Source organism: Monodelphis domestica, chromosome 1, assembly GCF_027887165.1.
Source record: "Monodelphis domestica isolate mMonDom1 chromosome 1, mMonDom1.pri, whole genome shotgun sequence".
Lineage (NCBI taxonomy): Eukaryota > Metazoa > Chordata > Mammalia > Didelphimorphia > Didelphidae > Monodelphis > Monodelphis domestica.
In genome coordinates this window covers 718160970-718180854 of record NC_077227.1, presented here as the reverse complement: position 1 = coordinate 718180854, position 19885 = coordinate 718160970, and the positions used below count along the sequence as shown (strand labels likewise).

Sequence of the window (19885 nt, the reverse complement as noted above, 5' to 3'; positions counted from 1 at the left end):
GTAGGTGGGTCAATGGATAGAAAGCGAGGCCTACAGATGGGAGGTCCTGGGTTCAAATTTGGCCACAGACATGTCATAGCTGTGTGACCCTGGGCAAGTCACTTAACTCCCATTGCCTAGCTCTTACAGCTCTTGTGTCTTAGAACCAAGGCACAGTATTGCTTCTAAGACAGAGGATAAGAGTTTTTAGAAATCAGCATATGACTTAATAAAATAATTCAGTAGCATATAAGGATTTCACAAAGCAAACTTCCGTTTGCATTGGTTCCCCTTTCCCTTCATTCCTCCTCTCAGTCAATAAAAGGTAAGGGATAAAAAGGAAAAGATATGGCAAGTTTTGGAGAAATCTCAGTGATTTCTTGAGCAACCAGTCTGAGGGAATGGGGAGTAAAGAAAGCACTGGAGCTGGGCTCCATTCAGCTCAGTGTTTAATAATCAGCTTTCAGGGAGAATGATATGACATGCTTTAAAGCTTAATAGGCATTATTTACATTTTCTCTATGACTTTCTTAAGTCTAGAAACCAACAAAACCCCGATCAAACCCTGATTTACAGCATTTGCTCATTTTTGGGTTACACCTCCAGCTCCTTTACTCCACCAGACCTCGCCAGGGTAACTATGCTCCTTGGCTCACCAGCTTTGTTTCACTCAGCTGTTATTTAATCTCGTGCCTCCTCCTCTACTCCTCCCCAACTGCTCTAGGCACGTGGTGGCTATAGGGCTCTTTGAGTGACTCTCAGTTCCATTCCTACTTGCTGCCATGGAGTGATGTGCAGCTATCTACCACCTCCTCCCACATCCAGTTCCTCACCAGGAAAGCCTTTGGATGGAGTTTGAATGGGCATATCCACTCTTCCAAGCTCAAGAAAATGCTTGGCTCTTAAAGAAGAAAAGGAAAACAGATACTAGAGAACTCTGAGAAGTGTATGCGCCCCCCCCCCCCATTCCTTAGTTTACTAGAGCTTTGCTATTTTACCATAACCACTGCTGGGAAATCTTGGCAAAGCCTGCTTACAGAGAGAAAGTTCAGTTAGGATGCTGTCCCCCTGGCCTCTTGGACTGATTGTACCAGGCTCTGTTGGAGCTCAAGAAAGAGTCAGAGCCTTTTAGACCTCAAAAAAAAAATGGAGAAGTCAGAAAAAGTGAGAAAGGCAGGTTGGAAATGGAGCGCTGTCCAAGTACCTCCCCCAGCCAGAAACAGACAAGAAAAGAGGCTTTACAAATGACACTTCCTGGGACAAGGACGAGTAATGACAAGAGAATAAAGAATAAAGAAATGGTTTTTATTCTTATTATACATATATATGCATATATTTTCTATACAAGTCAATGAACATTTATTAAATGCCTACTATGTGCCAGGAACTATGCTAACCATGGAGGAATATTGAAAAAGAAAGGAAGTTCTATCCTTCAAAGAACTACTATACAAAAAAAGATGGCATGTGTGTGTGTGTGTGTGTGTGTGTGTGTGTGTGTAAGTACCCTGTATGGGGGTCTGGAGGAGAAGTCAAAGAATTTCAAAATGAGAGCAGTCAGATGGGAAATGAGGTAATATTTGAGGAGATATTGTAACATATATTGTATCATATTATATCATATTGTATCATATCATATGTTATATATTACATTATATTATATATGCAACCTAGGCTTATCTGAGCATTTCCAGTTTGTTGAACATGGAGCCAGTTGTGTGCCCTATCACATAGGTGGGAGTAACTTCTTTTGATTGGCTGCTTTCTACTTTAAAACTGTCAAAATTGAACCATTTCTTTCTCATCTGTCAAATGAGCTGGAGAATTCACCCTCCTGGGTTCAAATTCAGCTTTAGATACTTACAAGTTGTATGACCCTGAGCAAGTCATTGAAATCAGTTTGCCTCAGTTTCCCCATCTGAAAAATGAATTGGAGAAGGAAATGGCAAACCACTCCTTTCTTTGCCAAGAAAATCCCAAACAGGGTCTTGAAGAGTCAGACATGGCTAAAATGACTGAACGACTACAGTTATTAGTGATGTGAAACATTCTTTCACATTCTCATTGATAGTTACTATTTCCCTCTTTGAAAGGTTTCCTCTTCATCTTTTGATCCCTTAACTGGTAGACAATGGCTTAGCCTGAATCTTAGCCTTTTCTCAGAGATATTAGCTCTTTCTCTTAGTCTAGTTGCATGGATTTTGCCCATGGGAAAATATTTTTAAGTTTAATTTGATCAGAATTGTCTATTTTTCTCCTTTATGATCCTCTCCATCTATTGTTTGGGTAAGAATTCTCTCCAAACCATAGGTGTGTGTGTGTGTGTGTGTGTGTGTGTGTGTGTGTGTGTGTGTGTGTGTGTGTGTGTGTGTGTGTGTCCATTTGGTATTTTCTTCAAGCACCATGTTTCACCAGATTGGAAATTTGAGTTTCTTCTTGCAAAAGTTTCTTTTTGTTTTCTTAACACTCTACGCCCATTTCCTACGTTGGAATACTGCCTCTGAAGGACTAGAGATAAGAACTGCCCAGAGGACAATCGATAGAAAGGCACATGGGAGATATGAGCAGTCTATGCTGTATATAACCAGTGAGGAACTCAAAAGAATGGAAAAAGGATGTCATCAAAGAACTATCTCAGAAAGGGAAGTTAGTTTGGTTATGTGTTGGGAGAAGGGATGGCAGATGAATAGCCAAAGCGATCCTCTGCTACCCTGGAAATGGAAACGGAATCTTCCCTTGGAAGCAATGAGTTTCTTATCCCTAGTCAGTCAATAAATGTCTTAAGCACCCAAGTCAGGCATTGTGCTAAGGGCTAGGACACTGTGCAAAGCATCACACTAAAGGCATTTATGCATAAACTACTCCTTTGGATTCAGATTTTTACTTCACCTATGGGGGAGATTAAGTGATTAAAAAAAATATTCTTAAGTCCTAAGTTTAAATCTGGCCTCAGATACTTCCTAGCTGTGTGACCCTGGGTAAGTCACTTCACCTCTATTGCCAAGCCCTTGCTGCTCTTCTGCCTCAGAACCAATACACAGTATTGATGCTAAGAGGGAAGGTAAGGGTTTTAAAAAATATTCTTATCTTCTGTCTTAGAACCAATACTATGTATTATTTCCAGCGCAGAAGAATAATAAGGGTTAGGCAATTGGGGGTGGGAGATGTAAATGACTTGCCCAGGGTCCCACAGCTAGGAAACATCTTTTAGGCCAGATTTGACCCCCAGGACCTCCCATTTCCAGACCTGGCTTTCTATCCACTGAGCCACTTAGCTGCCCCCCCCCCCATTAAATGACTTTTAAAGCCTTTCCCACATATTTGAGATTCTCTGGGTGGAAGAATACATTTTCCTAAGGCCACACAAAGAATTCGTCCCTGGGATCACTCCATATTTCCCTGGGGAGATTGGGGCCAGGTGAGAGCAGAGGATCCAGACAGAGCCTGGCCTCTGAGGTCTGGCTTGTTTTCTTGGGATCTGAGACAGAAGGAGAGAGTCATGAGTTTATGTCGCACATTGGACCTATTAACTCAGAGGACCTGATAATAGATCTGACCTGCTATAGACTCACAACTTAGACTGCTACAATCGTGAATGACTGCAATGGCTCATTTAAAAATATTTTTTATTTTAAAAATATTCATATTTTTTCATTTCAGGGGTTCGGGTAGAATTACTATCAATCTATAGGAGACTTTAGCCAATCCTCTGAGATCTAAGCACAGTGGGCTGGGCAGGCTGAGTGGATGGAGTAGAGAAGGTAGGCTTGGAGTTCAACTGGGAACCGCAGTCTTCCTGGATGCAGGGCTTGTTGCCAGCACTCATTGGGCCCGGTTTCTTTATCATTCACCTCTTTCACTGTAATTTTAGAAGGCAGACAGCATCAGGACCCATGCACTCTCTTAGAGTGCATAGATATTTTTAAGTACCTTTCTCCTAACAGCTAGAGGAGGCCAAATCTTGCAAGTACATTATTGATTAGGAAATTGAGCCTCCGAGAGGACAAATGCCTTACTTGTTACCACCCGGCTGATAGAATTGGAGGCTTTGTCCAGGATGGTCACCTCCAAGGTCCATTCTGGCCACTTGCCACCTTTTCAGCCTCCATCGACTCAGGATATTTCTCAATCTCCTGACCCTTCTTTCTTTCCCTAAAGCTATCCAACCTGGGCATCTTTCCCTTTCAACTTGTTGCTGCATACTGCCCATCCCCTCCCCACTTCCCCTTCCTTCCCATCTGGAACAGAATCTTCTATACTGGAATTCTATGCATGAGGAGAGTCTTATGCAAATAGTCTTGAGCCCCTGGTTCCATCCACCATAATTTTAGCAATTCATCTGTAGTTTTCAAGCTAAGGATCCCTGCCTTACCTGCTATTTCATACAAGCCTCCTGGCAATTCTTCAGGGTTAAAAAATTGTTGGCATTGCCCCCACATCTGTAATAGTTGAAGATCTCACACTGCTTCTTTGCCGCGTGGTAGAAGTACCTCTTGACACTCACCTTGCACTTGCCCTTCTCAAGAGGTAACAAGCAGACAACTGAAGGGAAGACCCAGTCACCAGGAGATGGGAAACAGATTAGAGAATGTGACCAGGAAAGGCCACTGAGCCTGACAAACCCTGAATAATGAGCCCTGACTTGTATTTCTAGTCCACAAAAAATCCACATGACCCAAGAGTAACGCCATGAATCAATTAATCAGTGGATATTTATTAATTGCCTACCCTGTGTCAAGAACTGAGGTTACAAACAAAAAAAGAATGAAAGTTGTCCCTACTTGTAAACTGCTCATCTTCTGTGGAACAAGACTAGATTTGGAGTCAGAAAAGCTTGAGTTCAAGTTTCACCTCAGATGCTCTTACTATCTGTGCCTCTTGGGAGATCATCTTCACCCTCTGTATCTTCTTTGTAAAATGGGAGCCACCTACTTTCCAGGGTTGTGGTGAGATAATATCTTGGTAAGCAAATTGCAAACCTATAAGTTATATTTAGGTATATATATATAATTTATAACATGATATATAATAAATATATACAATATATGCCAACTATTATCAATATTCTAGAGGGGGAGACAACAAAGACATAGATCAAAATGTAATTGGTTGTTATGTTTATAGTCTTTCAAATATTGATGCCCAGAAACAAAATAGGTTCTGGACATGAGTTCTTATGGGAAATGAGCATATAAGGACCCAACTTGGGAGACAGAAAGCTCTAAGGGCAACATTGGTAATGTTATAAGGCAAAGTTCAGTTAAGGAGGAAAGTGTGTGTTGGCAGAGGGCAGAGGCATGGGACAGCAGAGTGAGGGATTCTGGAATTCTGCAAGGGAGAGTCAAGCTGTTGCTAAGAGACAGTTGGGCCTTGTGCTGGCTCTATCTCTCTGGTTTACCTGGAGGGGACTGGCTGCCTTCCCTTGTTGGCTGTTGGCTGTCTGGTTTTCTCCATCCTACCTGCTTCTCTGCAGAGCTTCCTGGTGAGATCCTGAACTGGCTGGGCCATCTGTCTATGACATTTGCTCTGGGATCCTTTTGGATCCAGGACCTCTTCCTGGGCCCTGTCCTGCCTACCTGCCAAACCCACTACCTCTAATATCACCAAAAGGGGGGGGTTGGCTAGTGAAGGTCTATTTATTTATTCATTCATTCATTCATTTACTTATTTCTCTATTTATTTATTTATATGTTTTTAAACCCTTATCTTCTGTCTTGGAGTCAGTGCTGTGTATTGGCTCCAAGGCAGAAGAGTGGTAAGGGCTAGGCAATGGGGGTCAAGTGACTTGCCCAGGATCACACTGCTGGGAAGTGTCTGAGGCCAGATTTGAACCTAGGACCTCCCGTCTCTAGGCCTGGCTCTCAATCCACTGAGCTACCCAGCTGCCCCCTAAAGGTCTATTTATATTAGGGTCTGGGTCTTTAGACAGCTGGGTAGTTCAGGAAGACTCCTGGTTGCAGGACATTAAGATCTGGTTAGATTATTCCAAATTCCCTTTTCACCTTCCCTTGACTAATAAATCCATCATCTATTCTTGACTGTGTTTGTTACCTCAGGACAGGCTTTGCCTGGACTGGGCCTGTCAGCCCACAGCTGGCCTTCCCAAAGTTATTCTTTTGATACTGACCCATAATTAAAACATCTAATAACCTCTAAACCACCCTGCATTACAGTAATGAGCAGGCAGAATAGTGAAGAATCTTGAGAGTTCTGGAGGAATGTAATGAAGTAAGCATGAAGAAACTTTAGATGTGTCCTTGATCAGAACCTATTTCCATATTGTTATGTTTGCACTCGGGTCATCATTTAGAGTCTACATCCCCAGTCATATCCCCATCAACCCATGTGATGAAGAGACTTTAGAGTAAGAACAGCTAATGAGAATTATTAGATCTAATAATTACCTAATTAGATTGGTTACTAATTATTATTCATTGGATAATTTAATTATTAGTTAGATAGTTATAAAGGGTAATTATTAGATTAGGATACCCAGTAAAGGGAGTGTCTTCTCTAGACAAATTCTGTGGGCAGAATCTATAGACACTTATGAAGCAGAATTCAAGTGCCAATGAGAAAGACAGTTTTTATAGAGAAATTAAGTGAGGGGACCTGGATCTCATTTTCACTGTAACCAAGAGAGAATAGAAAAATAGATATCTTACTTGACAAAAACTTGAGTCATGGGATGATACAATATCCGATAGAGTTAAGGGAAGCCTGTTTGATACTCCTCAGATAAGAAGCCAGAGGATTTTATTCTTCACATTCTATGGATTTTTCTCTCTGTTTATCAGGTTTAATCGGTTGGGGTTAAGTGACTTGACCAGGGTCACACTGCTAGTAAGAATGTGGGGCTGAATTTGAACCCAGGTCTTCTTAACTCCAGACCTGGCACTCTATCCACTGTATCACCTACTTGCCCTATACATTTAACAATCAGCTTTTTCAATCTGATGGAGCTGACTTCAATATCCCCTTATTTCAGCTATCACTATATTGCCTATCAAACCACCTTGTGTTTAACTATATTTATTCTTCAGATATTTATTCTGTATATTATTATATGTGTATATAGTATGCATACATATGTAATATAATGTCTATCCCTTGAGAGCAATGATTCTTTTATTTTTTTTTTGTCTTTGTATTCTCAGGGCCCATTACAATTCTGGTACATAGATGAGTGGGATCATAGGTACACAGATTCAGAGCTTGAAGGGACCTCAGAGTCCCTTTGCTCTGACCACCTCATTTTACAGAAAAGGAATTGGAGCCTAGAGAGATTATAAACTAATTTAACCAAAGTTTTTCGGTCTTGTCTGACTCTTTGGGGTTTTCTTGGCAAAGATACTGGACTGGTTTGCCATTTCCTTTTTTTTTTTAGCTCATTTTACAGATAAGGAAATTGAGACAAACAGTGTTAAATGACTTGCCCAGGGGCACGAAGCTAGGAAGGATCTGAGGTCAGGTTTGAATTCTGAAGATGAGTCTTTCTGATTCCAAGCCCAGTGCTCTGGGCACTATGGTGTCATCTAGTTGCCCTTTTCAAAGCTAATAAAGAACAGGCACAGAATTTCTCCTTAAGGCCTTTGATTCCCAGGCCAACTGGATTTCCATCCCATCATACTCTAGGCACTTAATATGTGCTGATGGTTTGAAAGATTGAAGACTGCATCTGATCTCCAAGTCTGAAGTCCAAGAATCTATTCTGTTGATTGACTAGAAAGCAGGGGAACACATCTTGATAATGCACATTACACTGAAGAGAGTATGGGGGTAATACCTTTCCCCTTTCCTCCAAAGACCCCATTGTTAAACATTTACCAGCACACTCCTGGCAAGGGGGAAACTCCTCTCACCTTAGTAGGTCTGAATCAGATGGCATGTTCTCTTCCTTTGCCAAGGAGAGGATCTATAGATCTTTGCTTAGCCTCTTTCTTCCAGGTAATCCTGGGGATTAGCATTCACCTACCATAAAAATCCCATTTCCTAGCTAGATGTGACACACATTCAGACTAAGGTGTGAATGGCAGAAGATGGTGAGATTTTTAGGCTTCCCTCCCTCAGTGGGATTTTCATTTTTAACAGAGAACAACAATTTTCAAGTGGTGGAGTTTCAGCCCAAGTGGCAAGCAAGGAAGGTATCTGGGCCCTTCTGGGATTCTTTGAGTCATTTTTGAATTCTCCTGGCATAGCACCTTTCCTACCAGCCCCACATGCCCACATACCCCAACATTCCCTTTTCCCAAGAATTACCTGTCTGGGGATCCAAGCATATAAATCCACAGTTGTACTGGCAACATTTTAATTTTCCTTTGCACTCATTGTCCCCACGGCAATGGTTCACATTCCACTTTAGGCAATGGACTTTATCGACCGGACATATTCCGTCTTTCACTGCAGCATAAATATCACACATGATAGTAAACTCCAGATTTGGAATTGTAGAGGTTTCAGGGAACATCTAACCCAACTTTCATTTTGCACAAGAGGAAGTTGAAGACCAGAGGTGGGGAGAGACTTTCCCCATGATCATAGAGGGGCTAAGCAGCTGAGCTTGCTCCCATATCTCCAAAAGGCACCTTTGAGACTCTTTGTATTTATTGCCTTAAAATGAGGAGAACTTGGCTCTATCTTTCCCTCTTGCCTACCTAACTCTCTATAGAAAACTCTAGGCCTTTTCATAGAGAATAACAACTCTCTCTCTCTCTCTCTCTCTCTCTCTCTCTCTCTCTCTCTCTCTCTCTCTCTCTCTCTCTCTCTCTCTCTCTCTCTCTCTCCCCCTTCCCTCTATCCACCTCCCTCCATCATTCTCTCTCTCTCTTTTTCTCCCTCACTCTCCCTCCCTCCTTCCCCTTTCTCTCCCTCTCTCTCTTCCCTTCCCTCTTTCCCTCCCTCTCTCCCCTCTCTCTGTCTCTCTCCCACCCTCTATTTCTGTCTCTCTCCCTTTCCCTCCCCCTCTCTCCCCCTCTCTCCTCCTCTCTCTCTCTCCTTCTCTCTCCTCCTCCCTCTTTCCCCTCCTTCCTTTTCTTCCCTCCCTCCCTCTCTCTCCCTCTCCCACCCTATCTCTTGTTCTCTCTCTCTCTCCCTCTCCCTCTCCTTCCCACTCTCTCTCTCCCTCCTTCCCTTCCTCCCCCCACCTCTCTGATTCTATTTCTCTCCTCTAAGAAAGTTGTGTAGAACTCTTGAGAGTTTAATTATTTTGTCTGTAGTCACTGAGGTAATGTGTCAGAGGGAGGACTTGAACTAAGACTATCTTGTTCTCTCTATCACCTCTCTTTTTTATATGTAAGAGAAATGAGTCAGGAAGTGGTTGAGGTGACTTACTTGTCTTCATTCACCTAGTAAATGGAGGAGCCCCAGCTCCTCAAACCCAGGCCATGGGATTCAAGCCGAGTGCTCGTTCTATTACCCTAAAAATTCCAACAAGGAAGAAGAATGGAGAAAAACGAAGAGGAGATTTCATAAGAGATAGGTGTGTTAAGACCTCCTCTTAGCTCTAAAAAAGTTAGCGGCACATGTCCCTGGCAGACCTTGTCTAGAGTCTTGTCATCAAATCTGGGCCATCCCTGGAGCCGGGAAGGCCTGGGTTCAAATGTTTTACCTTAGACAAAATAGTTGACATCTTAGTACACTGGGAAATGGATCAGGAGTGGAAGTTACAGAGAATTTGCTGGTCCCTTATCTGGGAGCTCCCTGTTTCAATGACATAACCCCACTGATAAGCTGGAGCTCTTTCAGAGGAGGGTGACCAGGATGGTCAAAGGATTGAAGGAAATGAGGGTTTTCAGCCTAGAGAAGAGAAAACAGAGAGGAGGCATGGTCATTGTCTTCTAGTCATTGATGGTCCATTACATGGAAGTGCTACTATGTGGATTCAACTAGTTCTGGTTGGCCCCAGAAAGCAAAACTGGGATCAGAGAATTGGACTTCGGCTCAAGGTAGGTAAAAACATTCTTCGATTAGAATGGTCACAAAGTGGAAGCCAACGCCTTTGAAGACATTTGGTTCTCCATTACTGGACATCTTCAAGGAGAGGCTGCAAGGGCTGTTGTAGCAATGACTTACATTTCAGTTGGACTATGGGACTTCAGAGGCCTCTTCCAGGGCTGACATTTTGATTATATAGTTTTTAGTATTTCGTACATACTCACACTCACACACATATCCCTTAACTTTGGTCTTATTATCAGTTCTAAGACTGAAGAGTGGCAAGGGCTAGACAATGGCACAATGTTCTTCTGGTTCTCAAGATCTAACAATTTTTCAAAATGAATTTATTCCTAGCTGTGGAGTTCCAGGAAAGCCATTTAACACATACTTTCCAGCCCTTGCCACTCTTCTTGGAGCCAATTCTAAATGGAAGGTAAGAATTGAAAGGATGAATTTACTCATTTTTATTTGCCTTTAAAATCTGTTCCTCCCACTGCTATTCCCTCATTGAACAAAACAAACAATAAATAAAAAATATACATAGGCCAGGAAAGCAAATTTCTCTATTGGCCATGCCAGAAAAGTATCTCTGTCTTTTTCTGCCTCTCTCCCTCCCTCCTTCTCTCTGTCACTGTCTCTGTCTCTGCCTCTTTCTCTCTGCCTCTCTCTCCCTCTCTCCTTCCCTCTCTCTATCTTTTCTGTCTGTCTCTGCCTCTCTCTCCTTTCCTCTTTCTCTCTCTGTCTCGCCTCCTCCCTCCTTTCCTTCCCTCTCTCTATCTCTGTCTCTCTCTGTCTCTCCCTCCTTCCTCTCTGTCACTGTCTCTGTCTCTGCCTCTCCTTCCCTCTCTCCCTCCCTCTCTCTAGCTCTGTATCTGTCTGTCTCTGCCTCTCTCTCGCCCTCCCTCTTTCTCTCTCTGTCTCTCCCTCCCTCTCTCTGTATATCTCTGCCTCTCCCTCCTATCCCTCCCTCTCTCTATCTCTGTCTCTCTCTGTCTCTCCTTCCTCTCTGTCACTGTCTCTGTCTCTGCCTCTCTCCCTGCCTCTCCTTCCTTCTCTCCCTCCGTCTCTCTATCTCTGTTTCTGCCTCTCTCTCCCTCCCTCCCTCCCTCCCTCTTTCTCTCTCTGTCTCTCCCTCCCTCTCTCTGTCTCTGTCTCTGCCTCTTTCTCTCTCCCTCCCTCTCTCTATCTGTCTCTCTCTGCCTTTGTCTGCCTTTCTCCCTCCCTCTCTCTGTCTTTCTCTCTCTCTCCACTTTAATCCCAACACTCTGTGGTAGGAGGTGAATGATACATTTTATCTTCTGTTCTTGTGGTTGCTTGTTGCATTGGCCAGAGTTCTAAGTTTTTTCAGGTTAACATTCAATGATTTGAAGATTTTGTGATTCTAGGAATCACTAGATGGATAAGGTTGAGAATTGTAAGGATGCTCAGAGAGCTTCTGCTTTACAGGATTGCTGGAAAGGATCTTGGAATCTATTTAAAACAACCCCCCTCCCCCCTCTCATTTTGCAGATGGGGAAACTAAAGCTCTGACAAATTAGGTGACTCGCCCAAAGTCACACAGGATGTGAATAAGAAAGAAGGAAAGAGAGAAGCATTAATAAATACCTACTATGTGCCAGGCATTTTCCTTTCCAATATCATCTTATTTGATCATCACAATAACCCTGGGAGGTATGGGTTAGTATCACCACCATTTTTAGTTGAGGAAACAGATAGAGGTTCCATGACTTGCCCAGAGTTTCATAGTTAGTAAATGTTTAGAGCCACATTTGAATTCAAGTCTTCCTGATTCTGTGCCCAGAGCTCTACCCACTGAACCACTCAGCTGCCTCTGAGCAATAAGTAGCTGAGAAGGGAGCTTGATCTCTGTTCTGTCCTCTGACTCTGCTACATCCTGTTGTCTGCCCATCGTTCCTTCATTCCAAACTGCCTTTCAATGCTTTCATTTTATAGATGTGGAATCTGAGACCACGAACAGTATAAATGCCACCTAAAGGCACTCAAGGTAACAAATGGCAGAGCCACCTACCTTTCCAGAGAAACGAGGACAGAACAGGGAGCTCCCAGCAGAGGGTAAGGAGCATTAGGAAGAGGAACCCATGGGAATGGAGCTGCATGGTACAGTCTTGTTCAGGGAAGGATTGAGGGGATCCCAGCCTGGGCCACAGACATGAGAGATTAAATAGTGGCATGTAGAAAGAAAGAAGTCAGTGACCACAAAAGACCCCCCCCCACTAGCTCCTCCTGCCCTCACCTTATAGGGAGTTTCTCATGACTCTAGACCATCCATCCTAGCATGTGCCCATCTGTATGGACTCTGTGTTCTCATCCTGGGACATAAAGAACTCAAGGACACTCTAGGACCTCCCCAAGAGTTTTCTCTGAACTGTTACTTGGTGTGTGTGTGTGTGAGATTTGTTCCAGCCAGTGTGGGCAGAAATCCTTTTCTTAGATGTTGAGAAGTGCCAAATGTTTCATGACTGTAATGATCCCTTGGCTTTGCATAGATATTACAAAATAGTTTGGTCTCATTTGATCCTTTTTTTAAAAAGATAAAACCTCTTCCTTCCATCTTGGAATCAGTACTATGTATTCTGACTAAGAAAGAAGAGCAGTAAGGCGTAGGACAGTGACAGTGTAATGGGGAACTGTCCTAGAGGGATGTTAGATGTTACAGCCCATCTAGAAACTCCTCAGGGCCAATAAAGCACCAAACCCTTGGTTTATGGAAACAAAATTGGTTTTAATTAGTGGAATGAGGGAAGCTGGTAGGCATGACCCTTACACTCTTCAAACTACCTTCACCCAACTACTAAGTCTCCTGCTTAAGGGGAGCCATCTGTTTCTTCTCCAGGCCCTGCCTACAGCTTCCTCTCCTGCCTAAAACCCTTTGCCAAGCTATCTGACTTAACCTAATCGTCCCACCAGTAATTAATAAAGAAAGGGGAAAACCCTTGGGTTTGGCTGCTATACTAAGTAACCCAAAGTTATATATGGAAAGCTTTGGATTACCTTAGCCCAAGAGGAATTCTGGCAGCTGGACCACTGGCAGATGATCTTTGAACTCAGGGAAATTTGGTTTTCTCCAAATAAAGCCTCTACCCAGATGCCAAAGATTTCTCCACAAAATCTTGACAAGCCAGGGAGAATCTCTTAGAGCAAAACCCCTCCTTCAGCTAGATGGAAATGTAGGCAGAGAGACAGAACTCACTTCCAGCTCAGATGAAATCCAGGAATGAAGAGAAATTCAGTTATTTTCAGTTTTAGACTCCCACAATTCCTTTCTTACCCAGAATTCTTTCCCAGGGTTTATTTCAAAATTCCTTTATTTCACTAACCCTAGAAAAGAGACCACCCCTAACTTATATTCATACAACAGCAAACCTTTTAGAGGGGCAGGCAATATTCTCAGGTATGTGTGGAGATGGGGAGGGGAGCAGCCCACCCCTCACATCCTTCTGGTTTTCTAGTAATGAATTCTGGCAAACTCTGTGCTGGGACGATGGTGGACATGCCCATAGAGAGTGCACTGAGTGTCCCCTTCTGGCATGTGTGCCATTGGTTTGCTACCATGGGGCTAGGCAGTGGGGGTTAAGTGACTTTCCTAGAGTCATACAGCTAGGAAGTATCTGAGGCTGGACTTGAAGCCAATACCCCCTTCTCCTGGCCTGGCTCTCTGAGCCACTGAGCTGCACCCCCTCCCCAATCTTGTTTGATCTTTAAGACAACAACCTTTCCAGCAACGAAAGAGGCACCATCTACATTTTGCAGAAGAAACTGAATACCAAATCACCAACCTCCTTGATGACCATTTATTAATTGCCTTTTCTATGTGAGGCATTATGCTAGGTACTGGGGATAACACAAGACGAATTGCTACAATGGAAGAGTTTACACAGTCATGGAGTAGATAGAAAGTATGTACAAATTAATACCTGAGAATGCTAATAATTGGGGACTTTGTATAGGAGATGGCTCCAGGGCTGAACTTGAAAGAAACTGGGGATTCAATGAGGCAGAAATAAAGAAAAATTCCATTCTGGACACTGGATGCCACTTATGCAAAGACATGGTGATGGGAGATGGCCTGTTGTGTATGGAGAATTTTTGACTTTCCAACACTCAGAAGTGCTCTATTTTGGCAAGGTAGCTTCTGGTCACATTGTAGGTGATCTCAGATGCTAGCCTCATGAGTTTGCACCTTATTTTATAAGCTAGAGGAAACTACAGACTGATTTCAAATGGGGAGAATGAGATGTGAGAATGAAAGTCAGCTCTACTATTAGATTGTGAGTTCCTTGAGCTCAGGGACTCTCTTTTGTTCTTTCTTTGATTCATCAGCACTTAGCACAGTGCTTGGCATATAGGAGGCACTTAGTAAATGCTCATTGACTGACTACCAAGATTCCTTTGGTAGCTATGGGACTGATGGACTTGGCAAAGCCTGGAAATAGGGAGGTCATTTAGGAACCTATTACAATAGTCAATACAATAGATAAAGTCAAAAGGGGTGCGTGATCTAGAAACAAAGAGTGATATTATGGACAAATTAGGGGAGTACAGAAAAGTTTACTTGCCAGACCGATGAATAGGGGAAGAATTTATGACCAAACAACAACAACAACAACAACAACAACAACAACAACAACAACGAGAACTTTACAGGATATAAAATTGATTATTTTGAGTATACTAAATTAAAAAGAGCTTGCACAAACAAAACCAAAGCAACCAAGATTAGAAGAAAAACAAAAAACTCTGAAAAAATCTTTATACCTACTGTTTCTGACAAAGGCCTCATTTCTCACATAATGGGTCAAATCTGTAAGAATACAAGTCATTCCCCAACTGATAATCATCGAAGGACATGAACAGGCAGTTCTCAGATGAAGAAACTAAAACTATCGTAGTCCTATGAAAAAATGCTCCAAATCACTATTAGAGAAATGCAAATTAAAACAATTCTGAGGTGTACCATCTCATGCCTATCAGATCGGCTAGTATGACAAAAAAGGAGAATGATCAATGTTGGAGGGGATGTGGGAAAATTAGGGTGCTAATACATTGTTGCTGGATATGTGAACCGATACAACCATTCTGGAGAGTAATTTGGAATCAATCCCAAAGGACTTTAAAGCTGTGCCTACACTTTGACCCAGCAATACCACTATTATATCTAAATCCCAAAGAGAGCGAAGAAAGGGGAAAAGGACCTATTTGCACAAAATATTTACAGCAGCTCCTTTTGTGGTGGCAAAGAATTAGAAACTGGAGGGATGTCCATCCATTGGGGAAATGGATGAGCAAGTTGTGGTATATGATTGTAATGGAATACAATTGTGCCATAAGAAATGTCAAGCTGGATAATTTCAGAAAAACCTGGAAAGACTTATATGAACCAATGCAAAGTAAAGTGAGCAGAACCAGGACAACATTGTACACGGTAACAGTAATATTGTTTAATGATCAACTGTGAAGGACTAATCTATTATCAATAATGCAAGCATTGAAGACAACTTGAAGGGACTTAAGAAAGGCTATTCTCCACCACAGAAGAAACTAATGGAGTCTGAATGCAGATCAAAGTGTACCATTTTTCACTTTTATTTCCTTCATGAAATTTTTTATCATATGTGCTTTGTATGCCTTTTTTTTACAACACGTTGAATATAGAAATATGTATTGTGTGACAGCATATGTATAACCTATATCTGATTACTTGTTGTCTGGGAGAGAGAGGAGGGAAGAGAGGGAGGGGGAGAATTTGGATCACAACATGTCAGAAAACATGTTAAAATTTTCTCTACATATAATTAGGTGGGCACAATAAAATATTACTGGAGAATTTTTTAAAAGTATATTACCAGAGACTTTGGGAAACAATACTGAGTCTCAGACCTTTATTGGTATCTCTCATATGACTGAGGTAAGGCACTCTCCATCTTCATGATATCTGGCTGAAGAGACTGAGATATTCATCACCAGCATATATCCTTCCCTTCTTGACTTGCATATAAATTGAATTGAAGTAAGACAGAGCTGCAATAAGTCCTCAGCCTCACTCTCTCTTCCAGTCATCAAAGTCCAGTGGCAATTGGTTTTCTTCAAAAATGAAAAGTGAATAACATCCTTCCCTTCCCTGACCTCCTTCAAGGGACTTGGGAGAAATCTGGAAACCTGGGAGGGATTTAAAATTTGTTAGTATTTTCTCTGTTTTCTTGTTTAGATTCCAGGTCACTGGGTACTGATAAGGGGCTAAGGCTCAGAAAAGGTAAGGGTCCTGCCTAACATTTGTACTGGGGATCAAGAACTAAAGTTTGACAGGTAGCTGAGAGGGAGGGAACAGAAAAAGAGGAACTTCCCTCCCAGGCAGAGCTGTCTAAAGAAAATGGAGTTGGAACTGACCAGAGCTGAAGGGTAAGAGAAAATCCCCTTCAATCTCTGTTCCTATTTTATTCTTTACCTGATCTATGATCCCTTTAGTACATTGAAGATATCTGGTTTCTCAATTAGTTAAAATATATATTTATTAGGTAAGGGATTTGGTATAATAGGTTAGGAAAGAGAGAACTGGACATCCCTGAACCATTTTTCTTCTATAGTTTCTTCAGGGGTTTGAAGCTCTAGTCTCGGGACTAAGTTCCAGACGATCTTAGTACCTTTGTATGTTCAAGATGATGTATTTCTTGGCACAGAGAAATATCTTTGAAGGAAATCTTCTGATGGATAGGTTATTGCCTTACCCAAAGGGGAAAAGTGCTTGGATAGAACCACTATGAAGACAGATGATTAGTTTGGATCTTTTCTGTTCAATGAGGGATTTGTAGCTAGATAAGCTCAGTGAGAATTGCTCCTTCATTCCTCAGTTCAAAAGGGAAAAAAGCTGAATCTCCAACTGCTCAGCTCCTTTTCTTAGCTGGAGATTCCGTTCCCATCCCCCATTGGCAGACAGAGTTCTATCTCCTTTTTGCATGAGATAACACTGCAAATCCACTCCTTGTATTTCCTTCAGTATTTCTCTCTTCCACACATTCAAGCAACAAGAATGGAGCCTGAATGGAGGTATGGGAAAGAACACTGAACTTGGAGTCAGAAGACTGGTCTTTGAATCTAGGTTCTGCCACTAATTTGCTGTTACCTTGGGTATGTTTCAACTTCTGTGGGCCTCAGTTTCCTCTTCTGTCAGGTAAGGAGTTTGGACTAAATTATCTTAAAGGTCTCTTTCAGATCTATAACCTAAGATCTTTGTGCGTTTAGGGAGAAGGAAGCCTAGCTATGACAGAAAGTGACAGAACCCAAGTTAGAATCCAGATCTCTAGTCTCCCAGGTTAGGGCTCTATCTATGGCACCCATTTGTCAATTGGGACCATATGTAATGTTTGAATTGAGTTCTAAGACCATCCTAATGAATATAGTGTTACCCAAGGCACCATGAGTTTCAGAAATGGCTGGGCTTAGGTAGGGAAACTGGGTCATTGTGAATTTTAAAATCTCCATCTTGCTTGATCTAGCACCCAAAATTGTGTACTCCCACACTACATGGGCATGTGCTAATCAATGACAAATCAGAAATAACTAACTGCCCACCTGGGCTGTCCTCAGCCAAGCTTGAGCCACCATTGGCACTTGTGAGGCACAGGAAGTGATGGAGAGAGCAGCCTCTGGAATTTGCTGACTTCCTGTGGACAGGGCTAGACACCAGTTCGTGCTAGAAGCTTGAGCAAGGTGGAGGCCCGCAGACAGCTTCCCTTCAGATCGGTCACATGAGTCAAGGACTGTCCTTCTCTACCTTGGCCCTTTTGGGCCTGACTCCCTCTGGCTCCCTGCCAGAGGTTGAGTAAACCCTTTCCCTTTTCTCCTCTCTACTTCTCTCCCTCTCCCTTTTCTTACTCCCATTGTGATTAAACCACCATCAATTCCATTCTGACTTGAGTGTTTCATTTTAGGAATTTCATAAGTAAATTCCTTGGCAGCCACAGTTTTAATATAATAAATTAAAAGGTGAAATTTACACTACAATAATTGGCATAGGCTTACTTAAATCAGCTGCTCCCATGCAAATAAAAACTAAATCCATCCCACTTCCTTGCATTCCTCAGTATCCTCTCTCCAAGGAGGCAACAGAGGGCATTACCCCAATAATAAACTCATTAATTGACCAACAAATAATTTTCCCTTGTAAATCAGAATACAACACGCCCATCCTTCCCGTTAAAAAACCATAAAGGGGGCCCGATGGAAAACACCTCTATAGATTCGTACAGGATTTGAGGGCTGTGAACAATCACGTTATAAAGAGACACTCCGTAGTTCCCAATATCAATACTATTAATTCTTCTATTCCTAGCACAGCTACATACTTTACAGTAGTAGACTTGTGCTCAGCCTTCTTTTCCATACCCATACATGAGAACTCAAGGCATATTTTTGCTTTCACTTGGAATGGCACCCAATATTCCTGGAGTCTTTTGCCCCAGGGTTATGTAGAAAGCCCGACTTTATTTGCACAAATTTTTGGGACAAGATACAGATAATATAAAATTTAAAAACAGCAAATTAATAAAATATGTAGATGACCTACTCTTGGGTTCCACAGATGCAGAAGCATGTCAGCTAGATAGTAAACACCTTCTTTTGGAATTTCACAAAAGAGGGCATAAGATCTTGAAGGATAAGGTTCAGTGGTATCTCCCCAAAGTAGAATATTTGGGGTTCATTCTGACAGCTGGTGCCCGTTCTATTTCTTCCAAGCAAATTGAGAATATTCAAAAATTGAGTGCTCCTACTACTAAAAAACAGGTAAGAGCAGTTCTGGGGGCAACAGGATTTTGCAGACAATGGATTCCTTGCTATGGGGAAATTACTAAACCTCTTACAGCACTAACAAGGGATTCAGTCCCTGAACCCCTCAAATTAGAGCCTGAACACCTGTCAGCTCTATCAGAGCTAAAAAAGGCTATCTTGTCTGCCCCTGCTCTAGGCATCCCAGATTACAACAAGCCATTTACTTTGTATGTACATGAGAGAAGAGGAGTAGTTTCAGGCATTTTAACTCAGACTCTGGGGCCTTCTCAGTGCCCAGTTGCTTATTATTCAGCCCAGCTGGACCCAATAGCTTCAGGAGCATCACCATGTCTTAGAGGCGTGGCTGCTACTGCTTTACTAGTAACAAAAACCATTGATCTAATATTGGGATGCCTACTAACAATTATGTGACCACATGAGGTAGAAGCATTATTGCTAAGACAGAGAACACAGGCATTTTCTGATCAGTGAATTACAAGGTATGAAATAACCTTGCTAAACAATGAAAATATTACTCTGAAATGCTGTACAACCCTTAATCCTGCCGCCTTGCTTCCAGACTTACCAACTTCAGGAGAACCATTACACAGTTGTGAAACACTAGTGTCCATGGCAGAAAAGCCTCGAGATGATCTCTTGGACACTCCCTTAAAGAACTCAGACCTGATCTTATTTACTGATGGTTCTTCTTTCATGAGAGACGGCATACGCTACAGTGGAGCTGCTGTAGTCACAGAATTTGCCACTGAGTGGTCAGCTTCACTGCCCTCTAACATTAGCGCTCAAGGGGCAGAACTCATAGCTCTGAAACATGCCTGTATAATTGCCAAGGGTAAAAGGGCAACAATTTATATGGATTCTAGATATGCTTTTGGCATTTGTCACTCAGTCGGGATGCTATGGCTCCAGAAAGGATTTTTAACCTCAGCTGGAAAATCCATAGCTAATGCTGAAATTATTAATGAAGTTCTTTCTGCTCTCCAGCTGCCTGAAGCCCTAGCTGTAGTTCATTGCTCTGCCCATACAGGTGGCACCGACCCTGTCTCTAGGGGAAATGACCGAGCAGATGCTGCTGCGAAGCTAGCAGCCATAGAAGGGCCTGAATTACTTTTAACATTAACAACTACTGATGACTTAATTTATCACTTTCCTATAATGAGAAGGA

General features: G+C 42.3%; 1 protein-coding gene and 1 long non-coding RNA gene across 6 annotated transcripts; one reads left to right on the top strand and one right to left on the bottom strand.

The window, feature by feature from the left end:
- Nucleotides 1-3588: 3588 nt before the first annotated feature.
- LOC103102436 (WAP four-disulfide core domain protein 12-like) lies at nt 3589-13182 on the bottom strand. Of its 5 annotated transcripts, XR_008915248.1 has the most exons (5): nt 13127-13182; nt 9587-9774; nt 9310-9395; nt 8239-8379; nt 3589-3838 (listed from the first exon to the last, which is right to left on the bottom strand). XR_008915248.1 is itself a non-coding variant. In XM_016428087.2 (4 exons), exons 2-4 carry the CDS (start codon nt 9317-9319, stop codon nt 3696-3698), a joined length of 294 nt encoding a protein of 97 aa, XP_016283573.1. In that variant the 5' UTR covers nt 9320-9395; nt 13127-13182; the 3' UTR covers nt 3589-3695. The 5 variants fall into 5 exon arrangements, 3 of the variants coding, with proteins under 3 accessions (XP_016283573.1, XP_007477624.1, XP_056667976.1); XM_016428087.2 differs by lacking the exon at nt 9587-9774; XM_007477562.3 differs by lacking the exon at nt 9587-9774 and having other exon boundaries at nt 12928-13162.
- LOC103102666 (uncharacterized) lies at nt 5014-18435 on the top strand. Its single transcript, XR_459644.3, has 3 exons — nt 5014-5461; nt 10270-10348; nt 11869-18435. It is a non-coding gene; the product is annotated as an uncharacterized LOC103102666 (long non-coding RNA).
- The last annotated feature ends 1450 nt before the right edge of the window (nt 18436-19885 follow it).